Source organism: Pyxicephalus adspersus, chromosome 4 (genome assembly GCF_032062135.1).
Source record: "Pyxicephalus adspersus chromosome 4, UCB_Pads_2.0, whole genome shotgun sequence".
Classification (NCBI taxonomy): Eukaryota; Metazoa; Chordata; class Amphibia; order Anura; family Pyxicephalidae; genus Pyxicephalus; species Pyxicephalus adspersus.
This window is the reverse complement of record NC_092861.1, coordinates 16,772,729-16,790,204: the sequence shown is the minus strand read 5'-3', so window position 1 is coordinate 16,790,204 and position 17,476 is coordinate 16,772,729. Positions and strand designations below refer to the sequence as shown.

The 17,476-nt window shown below is 40.9% G+C and overlaps 1 protein-coding gene across 1 annotated transcript in view; it reads right to left on the bottom strand.

The window, feature by feature from the left end:
• Positions 1 to 17,476, bottom strand: part of PUM2 (pumilio RNA binding family member 2) — a gene marked incomplete in the record, with an annotated part of 45,856 nt that overhangs the window by 26,265 nt on the left and 2,115 nt on the right. Inside the window, 2 exon segments of the mRNA XM_072407495.1 lie at positions 487 to 555; positions 2,727 to 3,054. Coding sequence (XP_072263596.1) covers positions 487 to 555; positions 2,727 to 3,041 — 384 coding nt within the window.

The following is a 17,476-nucleotide window of genomic DNA, read 5'->3' as shown; positions in this document are numbered from 1 at the left end:
CATGACCACACACATTAATTCTCAAGTCTCTATCGAGCTATTATGCACACAGACTTGTGTGTGGTAGCAGATCTATGGAATGCCTCCCGCTAATAATGACTGCGACGAGAGACATGGAGCTGGTTAACAATAACGTGCTACACGTAGCGTTCTGAAAAACAAATTAATTCAATGCTAACTCATAGGAGTCAGCAATCTGTACATTAATCTCTCACATCGTGTCTGGTGTAGAGATAAAGTTATCTAGAATCGAAGTGACTAGTCAAAAGACGGTAAAACAGGCCCGTGGGTTTAGGACACACTATACCATGGACACTATCAGCCTTGATGTTCCGCCTCCATTCTGCATAATGAATGAAAAACAAAGAGGAAGGAGACAAAACAGACGATTTCTGCGAGCCAGCAAATGTTATACCGACCGGAGCGAGGACCATTAGTAGACACAGCTGGCGATTAATTCATACAAGAAACGTGTGAAGGACTCACCTCTCCCATTCCTCGAGATTCTAAAGCCAGGGCCTGGAAACCATGATTCAAGTCATCTGCAGACCTCACCTAGAAACAAGAAAACAAGGCTGTAATTCTAGCCAGGCTGTCTCCATACATTCACAGGATAAACAAACCAAACTCCCCTCTTGGCCTGCAATCAAAGACGTGTGACAAAGGAACAGGAGGTGGTCTGCAGGTGGCCGACATGTCAAGCAACTAGCAGGAGTGTGTGCGGCATTCCACTTACATGGATGACTCTGGAGATAAGATTTCAGCAATACCGTGCTACTTCTATGCTTCAGGATTATTAAAGACATTGGTTTGGTGATTTGAAGAGAATTTGCAGAAATATGGCCAATTCTAAATAGCCAAAACAAGTAGCTATTTCGCAAATGCGCCTGCCTTTATAATATTTACTGTAATTTGTCAGATTTACATGAGGATAAACACATTCTAGTGTGTAAACAGCAATATTGCTAAAAGATTGCCAAGAAAGATGGAAAGTCTCAGAGTGGCTTGCAGCAGAAAGAGTGAATTCCCCACTTCTTACATCTATGGATAGGACAGCACAAGTGTCAATTCATGGAACAAATAATCTAGATTAGGATATTAAGGGCAGCAAGATCTATTCTGCAATAAGGAAAAACTTCCCCCTTTTTCTGGGTGTCTGCACCATTGGACGTCTGAAAGCTGAACTCCAGCCTTACAAAGAAGCTCTTCTCTTGCACAGAAACGCTTACTTTTGCTGCAAAAGTAAGCTTCATGCTGAGCATCCTCAAAAATACTGAAAAATCATGCTAGGGCTTATTTTCAGGGAAACCGTGGTATTTAGTGGTGGATAGTGGGAAGAATGGACTACCAGCAGCCAGCCTCACAGGGTCTCTTAAAATAACCTCAGGGTCTTGGGGAACCCCGGCTATAATTACTTTATCCACAGCTCACAGTATATCAGCCTGGCGGACAGTGGGAAGAATGTCACCCTCAGATAGTCAAGGATTATTGGTGTCGGAGAGGCACAAATTGCTCATTGTTCAAGGAACCCCCCAGCAACCTCTGGAGATGGCTTGGGCACCAGAAACACTGGGTTACACCATGGCTATCATAAGTGGATAGTGAGCTCCTTCGAGAGCCAGCCAGTGACATGAATACAGAATCTGAAGTGCTGTATAATATTTTAGCACTATACAAAAAGACTGAATATTCAGATCCTTACACAGGCCCAGTCGTTAACTGGTTCTCCGTGTAACGTATAAGGTCTAAGCCCCTCAACTCATCTTCCATTCTCAGCACAGATGTCATGGTCCTGTAGGAAAGATCCTGGAAAATACAGAGCAGCCCAAATCTCGAGAGATGATGCTAAATCACTTCTTGTGAGATTTCTCCTGCTCTGAATTCCCAAGGAATCTTTCTGTGAAGATGGTAACAATGTACAACAGGGAAAGGAAAAAATAAAATCTAACTATACCTTTTAGATAAACCATCAATGAAAATCTATTTTTACAGGGGTAGGGGGCCAGGGCATAAGACCGTAACTCTGAAATATGTGCATAATAAAGGCAAGCAGAGAAAAGAGGTGCAAATACGTTTTCCATTACTGGTTTTAAATGCCTTGTTCAGAACAGATTAATAGAAAGAATGAAGAAGCATCCCCGGCAAGAAAAATAGTTGGTTCAAGCAGAACTAAACCCACTTACTGTCCCCCCCATTCCCTCGTAGGGCACCGCCATCTTCTTCTATCTTCCCTGACCTAACTCATTCACCACCAGCACATTCAGAGGACGCTAGGATTGCCGGGACGTGCAGCACAGCTTTTTGCCAGAAACCCTTAGCTATCAGGAAGTATTACCGCAGAAGGGACTTTGCCTGTCCCATTCTGCAATAATCGTGAATTCTTAAATGTAGAACTTCAGTCCTGCTTTAAAGAAAAAGCATAGGGTATTCCCACACAGGGAGTGAAGGGTTTCAATTAATTGGTTGTCTAAGATTTAGGATGTGAGAATGAGCAGCAAGCATAGAACATTACACCTTGAATATTTCTTTAAAAAGTGTTTGATCCAAGGTAATCCATCCCATTCTAAAACACGCAGCTATGCAATCCAAGGATATGGAATGTGAAATAAATAGAAATCACAAGCCCAGATTATCGTTAGACACAAAAACCCAGGTGAGCTATAAAAGCAAACATCGCAATCATAAAAGTAGTAATGATCTGTTATTTTAAACAGGTGACTACATACCGAAGCCTCTACGCTATCTCCTGTCGGCCAGCGGTGCTTGTTGGTGTAGCCGTTCACCTGTTCTCCGGCTTGCCTTTGGAAGAAATATCCCACTGTGGCATCATCCTGAGAGCGGCCGCTCAAAGGCACCTGTGCGTTGGAAGCACCGGGAGGAATGGCATGTGGATTGTTTCCAATGGGCCCTGATGCTGTTCCTCCAGAGGGGACCATGCCGATTGCAACCCCAAGTGCCTCCTGCCCATTGCTTGCATGCATTATTCCTCTGGTCTCTTGCCAAGCCACGTCATTCATGCCTACAACGCATGGAACATTCATTCCACATAGGCACCTGCAAAAAAGACATAAATGAGACAAATAAGCAAATGTAAGAAAGGGATTAAAGTCTAATTTGAACATTCACTTTACAGCATAAAAAAAATATTCTGTAATGCAAAAACTTTTTAAAGATCAGTCAGGCATCTAAAATGCAATTTTAGAACACACATGCTACGGGATGAAATGCCTCCTAGTAATATAAAAACTGCAGACAAGCACATAGCTATGACACCAAATATGTCCGACATCACTTCCCACCATTCTTAGCATTATATCGTGCGATCAGCCCTGGCAGCATTTTTACACAGCTGAAGCTACACTCGCAGGACTAAGCGCAGGGATGTGAAGGTAAAATGGGCCAACCACCAGTTCTGCGTGAATGTCAAAATTTCTCTATTAGAAAGCATGAGACTGAGGACCATCCAGTATTAATAGATGGCAAGGTAAATTATGTTTTTTGCCGGTCTTGGTGCCATTTTATGCATTGCAGCATAAAGATTGCAATGTAACTGCTACACTGTCAAATTTGTAAACTGGGGTATCTTATTTCAAGAAAAGAAAAAACTAACCATTTTAAACTCCACAACAAATGTGTGCTCACTGCCTCAGCACCCCAGAATATCCTCACTCTTATTTATAGCTGGACAGTTATATAAAGATTATGTCAAATATAGCAGTTCATCCACAATGTAATAAGTGCTTATAGATGACACACATACTGTTTCCGCTAAAGTGAAAATAAAAAGAAATAATTAATCTGCATATTGCACAATACATTATAAGGGTAATTATGGCTTAAAGTGTGCCTCGGCACCAATCACATGGTTTCTGACAAAGAGTAGGTCAAGCACTGCCTTGTCTGAGGTCATGTGACTAAGCCAGAAAACTTCTATTTGGTAAAATCTTTATGCTTTCAGGCCTTTTCCTTTAAGAGTTTTCAAACTATAAAATCACCCTGTTATAATGGGGTTTTGTGGTCCTATCTGATTCCTTTAGCTCTAATACAGAAAGGTAAGAGGGCATTGCTATCCCAAGTAAGAATGTGTTTTACTGACAAACTGGCAGAAAGTAAATGAGAGCCTGAAAAACGAAAACTAAAGCCGACAGCTCATCAACTACATCATTGTTCAAGGTTTAAATATGCAAACATTTTCCCCCCAAAAAAAGTTTGCAGTAACAGCGGCAATACATGCCGATCTCTTGGGCAGGGCCCTCTCTTCTACTTGTGTCATTGTTTTTATCTGTCATTTACAAACCCTATACAGCATAGTGTAAAATGTTGGCACTATATGAATAATAAAAAATAAAGTTTTAGTCAACCTGTACAGCCATAGTGCTACTGTGGGATTGCAAGGTGCTTGATTTTTTTTATTGTAATTTGGAGGAAGCAAAACAAAAAACTTGCCACAGTCATTTCAATCTCAATAGATATCATATAGTGCATGGAAACAGCAGTAGTATGTTGTTGGCCAGGGGAGAAGGGAAGTATTGGCATGGCTCTGTCCAATATCCTAAAATGTCAGTAAACTTATTTGAGCCAAGTTGTAGAAAAAGACTTTCAGATTCTGCATTTGGGCAAAGTTTTCATATAATGACAGCCTACATCTCTGGATCTACCGACAAATCTCTTTACCTGAAAGTGAACTCTGATTTAAATGTAACTTGTGTACACTTCTCACCTAAAATCCCCTAAAAATTCCGGTTTCTCATCATGATCTATAAATAAGTAATCGCTTACCAAAGCCAAAACACAGAAGGGGGGTTGTCGGTGCCTCTGGAAATTACGATAAGCAGATTGCATAGAGAGAGAGAGGCAGGTAGGTTGTGTTCACTATAAACAGATATTTTATTAAATATTAACACTTACCCTGTGATAGAGTCAGAAACATGTCTAAATATCAATGTAATATTACAAGGGACTTTGTTTTGTGACATAAAACAGAGGTGCAGAAAATAATTTCAGCATTCCTTGTGTTAGGAAGTAAAGCGTGAAGCCGCTGAATGCCTGGAAAAGACAAAGGCTTGTTCCAGTCTTGCAGGGACTAGTTCACAGGAGAGTAAAACAATGAGAAGGGAAGCAGAGCGCTGCGGATCAGCATGGATACCCGGTTACATGAGTCATTACATGTCCCGGTTATGGGATATTGGAATTCCACTCTCTACATGCCATCAATCTAAGCCAGATGTTATCGGCCGCTAACAATGTCGGATGCAGGAAAGAATTCCTTTATACAGTGCCGTTCAGCCGCATAACCACCTAAGGCATGACGGCAAACGTGAACCGCATTAACCCTCCTGTGCCACCGCCGCTTAACCCTTCTCCTGATTTGCCAATTCAAACAGCACTACCGTGATCACCGGTGGAAAAAAAAAAAAAGCTAATAAATGGCTTCATGAGATCGAAACAAATGCAGAATTGAAATAGCAAACATTTCCAGTCTGGATTTTTTACCCATGTTATCTCCTGACAATATTACCATTTTCTTAAGTCATAAATATTATAATAACAGCTCAGCTTTAATATGGAATCAACCACGCGCATTACAATATGTGATGTAAACCATGATTGTTTAAATATACAAAAGTGTTATAACTGAAAGAAAGAAAAAAAAGCCTTTTTACTTGTCAGCAGCATTGCTCAGTTCACATATGGACTACAGAACTCATGGGGAATAGGTTCTGTGTGTCTAACACTTCATGTTAGTATTACCAGCCTAGGACAGGAGGAAAGCTTCAGGCTATGAAGAAAAACATGGCATGCTTCAGCGTGAGCCCAAACCATGGAGACAAGGCCTGTTATACATACTACTAAGCTGCAAAGCATTACATTTCTTTCTTGGGTTTGGAAAAGAGTTTATGAACCAGGGTTCCTTGGAGCAATGAGCAACCTCTGCCTCTCAGGTCAGTTTACTGACACCAATGATCTATCTGGCTATCTGTAAGGGTGACATTGTACCCAAAAGGCCAGCAATGTAAGCGGCATTCTTCTCACTGATCACTTACTGGAAATATTAAAAAAAATCAAAGTTTGCTGAAACCGGAGAGGCTGGTTTAGAATAAAATAAATATATGACAACCAGAGCAAGCCTCTTCAATGATAACAAATCAGGGGTGTTCAAACTTTTTGCAAAGAGGGCCAGAATTGGTGAGGTGAAAATGTGTGGGGGGCCAGCCATTCAGCACGTACTCGGGGTTAGGGTGCGGGTCCCGCAGAGCACACGCCCACCAGGGTGGCGTGAGGGATTCCCTGTCCACAGAGTTCGGTGTCAGTGCGGGCTCCGTGCAGAGCATTCTTGGAATCAGAGTGGGCGTGGTCCCACACAGCACACGCCCACTATAATGACATAGGGGATTCCCTGTGCACACATGGGGACTCCCATTCTGATGATTATGCCGCGAGTAGCAGACCAATGATTGCAAGGCGGTTGATCAACTCTAATGAAATAAAAAATAGCTTTTTTATATTTTTATGTATTTTATATTGGGGTCAACAGTGCTGGTGGGCCACATAATATTGATTTTATGACAGAGGCTGCGGGCCGGTGGAAATATGAACACGGGCCACAATTGGCCCCCGGGCCGGACTTTAGACATACCTGACCTAAATAAATCAAAGAGTACAAAACGCAAACATCTCCTCCTATTGTGTGCTGCTTCCCACACCTCTCAGATTGTAAGCTCCTCTGGGCAGGGTCTCCTGCTGTGCCACTGTCATTTGCAACCTCTATTTTAATGTACATGTGTAGTATATATAAATACTGTAATAATACCCCTATCTCTGTGGTCCAAGGGGGAGAAGAACTTTCACTAAGAAATGATATATGTAAGGATTAAAAAACAATTTCACAAAGGTGACATGACTGCTTGAAATAAGACTGCATAGGAGTGCACAGGGCTGTTTTGGATTTCTGGCAGAATCAATGTCTTTTTTGCACTTGAACAAACAAAACCCTTGTAACGGTATATTTACCAACCAACATAGATCCAATAAACATACACCCTGAATAAGGCTAAGCTGTATTAGATTTCTTTTGCTGTGAGATGTAGACCTGTTATCGACGTCTCTTGCAGCACATGAAAGGTACGGGCAGGGTTAATCCACACATGAAAGGTAGAGGCAGGGTTTATCTACACAACATGTTAGGCCCTGTGGCTTTAATGACGAGCGCCCCAAGGGCAATCACTGACGAGCTATTTTTGGGCTGCGTTCTAAAACAAACAAAATAAGTCTCAGCACAGCTTTCTAATACATGGTTTCTTTGTGCAGATTGTTATTGGTGTCATGCTTGGCATCTGGCATTATCGCCGGCTTCATTAGAGCCGATTTATGAACGGACCAGAAAAGGAAAAAAATGGACCGCTGCCCACAGCAAGCAATCAGATCTGTTCTTCTTAACCTGACCCATGAAAATGACAGCTGGAAGCTAAAAACTTTAAACAAAACGACAGATCTTTTACGTTCCTGCAGAAGTGATCATTCTTCTTAGACATTACCCATTACAACAGCTTGTGCAAAAGTATCAGCATCTTCAAACCCCAAAGCAGAATACATTGCAGCTCATCGTTCCTCATACATGGCAGCTGCACTGGTTTTATTTTTCATGCGTTAGCCAATAACGAATTTCCAGCCAGAAGATGACAACAGAAAACCAAATAGGACTACCAAACCAGTCCCCTCTTCCACAGCACACAAAGTAGTGTTACAGATGAGTATGTGCAGTATATATCATAGCAAGGAAAGAAGTTCTGGGATCATAAAGTTAGTACAACCAGGCTATAATTTGTTTTCATTCACCTCCTGTAAAAATACACACTGGGTGGTGTTCCAGGATCAAAGGGTGACTACATCCCATAAATACAACATATGCTGTATATTTTCTATATACCTGACAAAGTACAGAACAGCTCTCTCCATGTTGAACATGGCAAGATTAGGTCACCTCAGGGAACACATTGGGCTCCTCCAAAATATGTGCAGAACATGGTCCTCCTCCCATACAGCAAATACAACGTATGCTAAACTAAAACCCTGCAAGAGAGTTCAGTCCCAATCCTCCATACAGAGAATATATCTGTGGACTAGAAGGCTGCAAGATATCAGTCCTAATATTCTAATATATAATGTCCTGGGAACAAGGAGGGGGCAAGAGAGCCCACTCCTATTTTACCATACAGAAAAAGTGATAAACTAGAAGCCCGCAAGAGAGTTCAAGTCCATACAGAGAATGTCTGCAAGGAGGCTGCAAGTTATCAGTCCTATTCTAATATACAATGCCCTCTGAACAAGAAGGCTGCAGGAAAGCCTTGTTCTATTCTACCATATAGAAAAAGAGTTTGATAAACTAGAAGCCTGCAAGAGTACCAGTCCCACTTCTCCATACAGAAAATACATTGTCTGTGAAATAGGAGGCTGCAACATATCAATCATCCTGCATCATACAGCAAATATGTTCTCTGAACTAGAAACCTGCAAGATCGTAGTCCTAATTCCACCATACAATGTCCTCTGAACTAGAGAGCCCTCTCCTACTCTACCAAAAAAAGCATTCCATTTGGGATATTTAGGAGCCATTAAAAACTTACTGTTCCAGGATGGTTCTTTCACAGAATATCCCTTCTCAATATTGATAACAGTGACAATACGTGCCCAAAACATACAATTTGAAAAATACTCTCACATGCTAAGTATTACTGTCTGTATATTTGCTACTACTCAATTGAGGTGCTGTGGGTATTTAGTTTTTTTTTCGGAGAACTGGAACTTTATGTATGATTAAATATATTTAAGTCCAACAGTGTTATAAACATATAAAAGTTCCCATGACACAATTTTATCAGTAATAGAGAAAAAATGAATCGCTGTACTAGAAGCCTAGAAGGGAGATCAATCCATACAGGAAAATAAAAACTTCTTACAGAGCCAAACCATGTGTACTTCCAAAAAAGATATAAAAGCCTATCTCCGTGCAAAATTTACTACTTTTCCTCCTGGACCCTTTACCTTGGTTAAAAAAAGATACTTAGCAAAGCCAGTCAGTCAGTCTCTTTTCCCTAATTTCTCTTATTGTGAGAGGTCTATTAGCTGTAAGTGTCCCATACTTGCAGACACAGCCAACGTAACCCCTCAAATAAAAAATAGCTCAAAGGAAGGTGCACAGAAACTTCAGCAGATCATTGGGGTTTCCTAGAAATACAAAAATACACCTGGAACCAACAGATCCATTAATGTCTCAGCTATCTGAGTCAGTGCACATTTCTCTATTCCCACGTTTGTTTTACCAAGGAATAAACTCTACCTTTTTACACAATCACCCTTTGCATTTCAAACACATCAGACATTTCTAAATGATCTTGTTCGGTATAGGAGTCTGTTGTGTGGTTTACGCCAAGAACGCGGCTAATAAGGTTGTCTGAAGGTTATATTGACTTGATGCGGCAGAAGATAAACCGGTCACATTTACTCCACTGTCACAGCTCAAGAGGGTGAATAATTCTAAGCATTAGATATAGGTTTATAGATACTAAACGTGCCAGACTTGTAAAATGAATGTGCAGATATTTCCCTCGGTAGTCATTTCAGCCAGACAATTGAAACTTAAATATATGAACCATTTTACCTGCCAAAGATCTGTAAAGAATTACACCTACTCTAATCTGATCTATCCACCCTTATAGTATTCTATGGCTGCGCTGCATGACATAGGAAAATAACTTTAATCTTTATACCTTGCACCGCTCCATCCCCTGCCTAAACTGTTAAAGTGGAACTAAAAAAAATGTGGCATCAGGCAGGGCTTTATTGCAGAAAGGGACAGGTAATAACCCTTCTGCAAGAAATATTTCCTACCCAATTGCCATCCCATCGGCCTAAATTTGCTGCTCTGCAAATGCTAGGGAAACCCAGCAAATCGCACCTTTCCCTGCACATGATGGGGCCGATTGAACTCCTGTTGGCTTGCATGGAAGTTACTTCTTTCCAGTCCAAACAAGACAAAATGAGGAAGGGAAGAAGATGGGGTACTCACAACGGAATAGGGACAGGAGATCATCCACTGGATTTAGTTCTGCATTACATTACCTCACCAAAAACATCAAAGCCCCTTTTCCATAGATCCAATCAGACTGCATCTTCTTACCTCCTAGCTACTTCTAACCCAACCACGATTTTATTTTTCAAAACGGAAAATGTTACCAGCTTTGAGCTCCTACTATAGGGGTGCAGTAGATTACTAAACGCGCCTCTGCTGTGCATTGCATCCCATTCATTTGAAAGAATAAAACACTTAACATGAATGCAGTGCATGCTGCAAGTTTTCAAAGCTCAATGTACAACTACTTTGTTGGTGGTTTGTTTGGGCTGCAAAACACTGAATGGGGAGCTCAGCACCCCGACGCTGTATTTTGCAGCATGTTGTATTAATGTGACGAAGACCTAACGAGCGGTCTTTAAATTTTATTTGCAGCATCATATGTTGATCTACATTAATATATACATTATCTGACACCTCCCTGCATGCACAGGGCTCCAGGGAACAGGTAACTTCCTATCCTATTTTAAGATAAAGAACGGCCTTTCCTGGTCAATACACATTACCAATCAAGGAAATATCTAGTTCAGTTTTTGTGTTTATTGAACTGGGCATCTAATCTATTAAAATGTATTGTGCATGTCTCACTTTGGGGTATTTATCACTATAGATCTGATTACTTACACGAAGAACCTAAAACGTATTTACATTGATGTACACACTTCTAGCTCACAGGATGCTATAGATAAGAGAACACGGGATCCTGAACACACAGACATTTTTTGAAAATAGTTTGTAAGCTGAATCACCAGGATTGGGAGCCCTCGGTTATGGCGTCTCTGCCAGATGGAGAGGAAATGATGCAGATATTCTGCAGACATCTTTAGCCTCAACATTCACACCACCAGCAAAACAGCTGACAAAGGGAGACATAACATTCACATGCACAGGGCTTTTTTCACCAGGGTGTTGACAGATCCATGGGACAACCAGATCACACCTACATAGATACTTTGTGCTCTTACAAAATATTGAAGCCTATGAGTGGCAGACAGCTGATCCCAAAGTTGTGACTTCATGCAAGAACAAACCCAAAGAGTCCACTGATTGACAAAGGAATCAGTCTGGTTATTTGTGGCTTTAGTACAACTTCCTGACTTAACAAGCACGTGGGTAGCAAAGTCAGAGCTTATCACAGGGTTCTCCTCAGACATGTTTTTATATCAAGGTGAAGCTATAGCTGGGTGGTTAAAAAGTGGGTGAGCAACTCATGAAAATTTTGTGTTCCCAGTTGTTTGAGTCATAGTTATCTATAGATCTGTATTGCAGCTCTGTGACCCCACCTCAGCATGATGATAGCTCCATGTAAAGGCAAGCTTACACCTTGTCAGTTCCAAAATAATGGGGAAATGAAAACACCATGCAAAAACATTCCCCCTATGGAAAAATGTCCATATTTACTGGCTCTCTACACAAAGCCCAGGGTAAGCAGATATCACAGGGGGTGGCTTGAATAAAGTGCTGGGTGGTGCGCCCAGTTAAAATGGGCTAGGGAGAACACCAAGATCAGAACACCGAGATCATCTTAATTGCTCTTGGATAGCATTACAGAATAACATTTAAACTAACTCATGACCCCTCAGACATGATGATGTTTCCGTGATGGAAAGCACTGCAAAAAAAAAAAAAAAAAAAAAAAAAAAAAAAAAAAAAAAAAGAAAAGAGAAAAAGCCTAAAATTGAATAAACAAATCCTAAATGATTTATCCTTTAAAGTAGGGCTGGGGCTTGTTAGTAAAAGTCTCTTCAGAATTATTTCGCAATACTCTGAAATCATTATGAAGAGAACACAGATTACCATCACAGAGAGAATACAGAGATTACCATCACAACATTTATTAACAAAAACAAGATGAATGTTAAGATCATTTTCAGTGCTGGTCTGATGTTTACACATTTGCTCAGTTTACATAAAAGTGTAAATTGGAAAATGCTGAATGTTTCATCTGCCCTACAACCCACATCAGATAAGCTTTAGAAAATAAAAATGAATGCAGTCAGAGTTATACAATCAGTTGTAGGACTTTGGAGAGGGTAAAAAAAAAAAAAAAACATTTTTTTACCCAAAGTCTCTTTGTGAGCCATTATTTGTGTTCGCATTTCATCTGGAGAGCCTGTAGTAACATTTTCTGTCCTGGGGTGACAAAACTCCCTGTACTTTATATAGAAGCAGAAGCGTCACCCCAGGACAAAGTATTACTACACTGGGGGTTGATGGTCATGGTTACTACTGTCTGCTGCATGTAAAAAGTATCACCATTTCCCCATGTATATCATCTTCATTTTAAATACTTTCTGTACTACTTATAAGGTGAATTCGTTTTTACAGGTTTAACTCTGGAATAAGTAAAAAAAAAGTCCATTTATGTTTAGCAGCCACTTCTGTTACCCAAAGACTGGAAAAGTTGATGGGAAATTGCTTGGTGCACAGATCTGTGCTGGCTCATGGCCATTAGATTAGCAAATTCTGATGGTTTGTGGACAGGGATGGTTGGGGCGCAGTTACCAATTCAACACTGCTTGTACACAGCTGCTTCCAACCACGTTGCATTGTATCCTAGTAGGTGCCAAGCGAGGGCGTTCGATCGGGCAGGTGGGTTACATAGACAACATATTGCCAGGTGCTGTACAAAGAAATGTAAGATCTGCTGCATGAAGATCACCTTGTCACTGAAATTGATGTCTAATAAAACAGCATGGGGTTACAGTAGATCAGTGGCTGGCAGGTAATGCAACCGTCTTGTAACTGCTAATCATTCACGTGAAAAAGCTCTAATGGTAGCTCTTCCTTCCCTTCATGCCAATACAAAAATTTAGGAAACCAGTAAACATGTACAGTTCAAATTTATAATACATTAACCCAAAAGGAAAAATTGGTACTGTACAGCAACCAAAAGAGCCCTCTCCCTATAGAGGCAATTACAGCATACAAATGATTCCTCTATTAATAGAGCACTGCCATACTCCTTCATGGAGAGAGGAGAGCACGAGCAGCCCCTTCATTTACATTGCAGTAGTTTGTGGATCTGACAGGACAGACCCATGAACGAAGTCGGAGGCTGCTGTACACGTCAAATTCCCGTCCAATACGAGTGATAATCGGACGAAAATCATCTGACGCGTGTACGTAGCCTTTTAGCCTTTGGCATGCTTGCCTAGAATTTTAATTCTGATCTCCTCAAACAACTCTTCCTTTTGCTTTCTCTGGTCCATGCTCAGTGTGAGACACACAATAATCGTACACAGCAGTGACCCCAGGCTAAAAGACTCATTAGAAAAATCAGAAACTGAAGGAAAAAAAGTACCAGACAAATTAATGATTTAAAACAAGCAAAATACAAACCGACAAATGTTTATAGAAAACAAAAGTATTCAACCAAAACTTGGCAAACTGAGAAGTTTGTACCCTACAACACATGGCAGATACACAATGGTAAATACCCTCCCCTCCACCAAATTACACACAGGAATAGGTCTCAGGCCCCCACCCAGCAATAGACAATGGCAGACAATTGCATGCCAACACAACGATATATACAAAACTTTGTACAAGCAGATTACTGGCAGAGGGTGGTGGTCTCATGTGCCAGCAAAACGTCAACCTTGCCACCCAACTGTTATCTGCTCCCACATCACTTGGCAAACCTAAAAACGCATGCAGTCACAGGAAACCTTAGAACAATCCAAAATATTTTGTGAGAATGATTATGAACGTTTTTGGTGAAAAGTGATCAGCTGGCTCTATAATAAAGATTTGCCCAAGAAGTTTTTTTTTATTGAGGCTGGCATGCAGTTCAACTGGTGGGATAAAGATGTTTTAGGGCAGCAAGTTGGCTCAATAACCATTGCCCTAGACTTGCACAACTTCAGTCAATTTATTATCATGAAGATGATTAGCATGACATGACAACACTTCCTTTAAATATCAGCATGTCCATGATAGTTATGCCGCGTTCAGACTAAACTGAGAAGTTTGTACCCTACAACACATGGCAGATACACAATGGTAAATACCCTCCCCTCCACCAAATTACACACAGGAATAGGTCTCAGGCCCCCACCCAGCAATAGACAATGGCAGACAATTGCATGCCAACACAACGACATATACAAAACTTTGTACAAGTAGATTACTGGCAGAGGGTGGTGGTCTCATGTGCCAGCAAAACGTCAACCTTGCCATCCAACTGTTATCTGCTCCCACATCACTTGGCAAACCTAAAAACGCATGCAGTCACAGGAAACCGTTTTATTCCTTAGAACAATCCAAAATATTTTGTGAGAATGACTATGAACGTTTTTGGTGAAAAGTGATCAGCTGGCTCTATAATAAAGATTTGCCCAAGAAGTTTTTTTTTATTGAAGCTGGCATGCAGTTCAACTAGTGGGATAAAGATGTTTTAGGGCAGCAAGTTGGCTCAATAAGTGTACCATTGTCCTAGACTTGCACAACTTCAGTCAATTTATTATCATGAAGATGATTAGCATGACATGACAACACTTCCTTTAAATATCAGCATGTCCATGATAGTTATGCCGCGTTCAGACTAGCCATGGGGTTGCAGTGTGGTTACCAATGTCTCAGGGAAAGCGCCTTATGTAGTTTCAATCCAAAGCAGCACCATAGAGAATTACACAACATTTTAGGTACAAATATCCTTTCATCCTGTGAAAGGGCAGCAGTGAGCCGTTCCCATACCAGTTTATGATCATTCGCTGCAAAAGCTGGGTTGCAGTGCCAGCTGTTCAGGACCACTTAATTCCAATGAAGGTCCAAACCTACACTTAAACTGAATATTCTGCAGTTAGTAACTATGGAAATTATCTCAAAACATTTGTAATGTTTCCTAACCCCATGCTACAAACAGGATGAAAGGATATTTGTACCTAAAATGTTGTGTAACGTGTTAAACAAAAAAATTTGATACAGCTCTCCAATCCTTAGATGTGATAGCTGCATTAGTTTTAATTTTGAAGATAAGGAACATTTTCAGCAAGTGCTTGAAAATGCCAGAAATGAGAAGCAACCTGTGAATGGAACTGAAATCACAATGTTCTCTTCATTCCAAGCTATCTTCTGTGAACTTATCCCAGCACAGAGGTATGCCAACAATGTACACGGAGATGCCCATGAAGTGAACATTCTAAAACAGTCTGCAAACATGATGGCGAGAAGCTCTTATTGCAGCAGAGACATTGGGAGTCAGATATATTATCGACGGCTTCATTCTAAAGTTTCTCCCTCGGCTCTTGTAAAGTAGCACAGAATCGGAATGAAACCTGACTACTTGTTATATGTGGGTCTGTTTGGATATTTGCTAGATATACAATTTGAGGTTTTCAATGTCATTTTCAATTAATATCTCAATAAATTTTAAAGTGTAACTAAATTCAACTTTTTTTTTTATAAATCCACAATCATGCAAGGTCATTATTGGAGAAAGGGACAGGCAATCTGTCAAAAAGCTGCACATGGCAATACCATGCAAGGAAATCCCGGCTTCCCCTGCGCATGCTCGGTAGGAATGAACACCTACGTGGGAGTAACATCATCCCGGCCCATCAAGATGTCAACTTCTGAAGTGCACCTGGCTGTAATGCTGATGCTTGGTTTCAGTTGTTCCCGAGTCACTGACCCAGAACAAATCAAGAAATTGTGACATTCATCTACCATACGATTATGTCTGGTCAGCGACTCAGAAGAGTTGAAACCACACTTTTAAAAAATGGATCAGCAGGGGGTTTTGGCCAAAAATAACCTCTAGGCACATTTGAGATTTGCAATAGCATGCCCTACCCACTATGGCTTCTAAGTATAGTTTGTTTTATGTGCACTAAATTCCTCTGCAATAATTCAATATCTGGCGATAAAGACGAGACCTGCCACAGGGTATACCAATGCGTGCACCAGACGGGCACTACACTCCCAGTCACATGACCTGCACCGGAGTAGCTTTCGGACTGTATGGTTAGCTGTAAATTATCTTATGATGGTTTGTTTTTAAAACAAGTGCAAACAGGTTTAATACGTGGGTGGTCCAATCTTCTGAGTACAATGGAATTATTTTTTAACCTGTTCTATGCATGAAGACATTGTCAGAATGCAGGAAGGGTCACCCTGTACACAGCACCTAATAAATACCCATGAGGACAAACACTGAACAAATATAAGTGTGTGCCATTCTAAAGACAATGCCCAGATATTTCAATGTGGGATAGCCATAAGCAGGCAGAATCTCTTCCCAGCTACCTCACAGAATCCAATGGAGAGATCTACATAAGTTATTTAGCATATCTGCTCCCAGTAACAAAGCAATAATAAAGGTGCCCCCCCCCCCTTCACACAGCACCCCGTATTTTTTCTTACATTGGCATTCATCAAGGGGGTGGGATACTGAGTTGGCATCAAAATAGTATCGCCACCCCCATAGTTCTGAGACACAAGCAACCTCAAACTTGCAGCAACTTTACAGAATTAAAATATATTATTTATAATAAATATTTGTACTGCCTTGGTAACTATCTGACTTCTCCTAGTGACCACACACATGGGCATTTCCTACTAGCCATGAACAGTGATTCCAACCTCTGAAAGTAATTTTTCACAGAATCTCGAGAAGTGGTTGGCAGACATTTATATTCCTATGAACCAAAGACATCGTCTGATTGTTGCCTTCATTACACGCATGTGCCAACCAAACGTGCATATGCCCACCCCTCAATCTTTCTTCAGACGCACATGCTGCCAACTCTTCCTCAACAAAAGACACCTGTGTGCCAATCACCTATACCCCCCCAAATGACATGCGCCAACACCTGATTCTTCTTGTACAAACATTACCAACCCCTCAACTGCCCTGTGCAAATGCACAGGTGTGTGCTAAACCTTTGTTCTCGCTACACCAACAAATTTATGTCAATCAACCATTCTTGCTACACACATTTGCCAAGCCAGCATCCTTCCTGCACAAACACGCCCGAGAACCAAAACGCTCTTCTGTACCCAATCATCTGTGCGAACCCCTTATCATTGCAACACATCCCCCCACCCCTCAGCCTTGCTACAGAAACACATGCGCAGGATGTCCCTTCTTTTTGCTACACAAATCACATGACAGCCCGTTCACCGATTCCCTAACACAAACTTCCCTAATTCTTACTACAAAAGCAAGTGTCTAAGGAAGGGAAGTGTTGGGGTGTTAAAATGTAAGGCAACCAAATGAAAGGGGGAGATTCATGGGGGAATATTATTCCTGTGGCTGACACCAATGGTAGCATTTTGTGTTTCAGTTATCAGAGATATACAAAATTATATATATATATATATATATATATATATATATATATA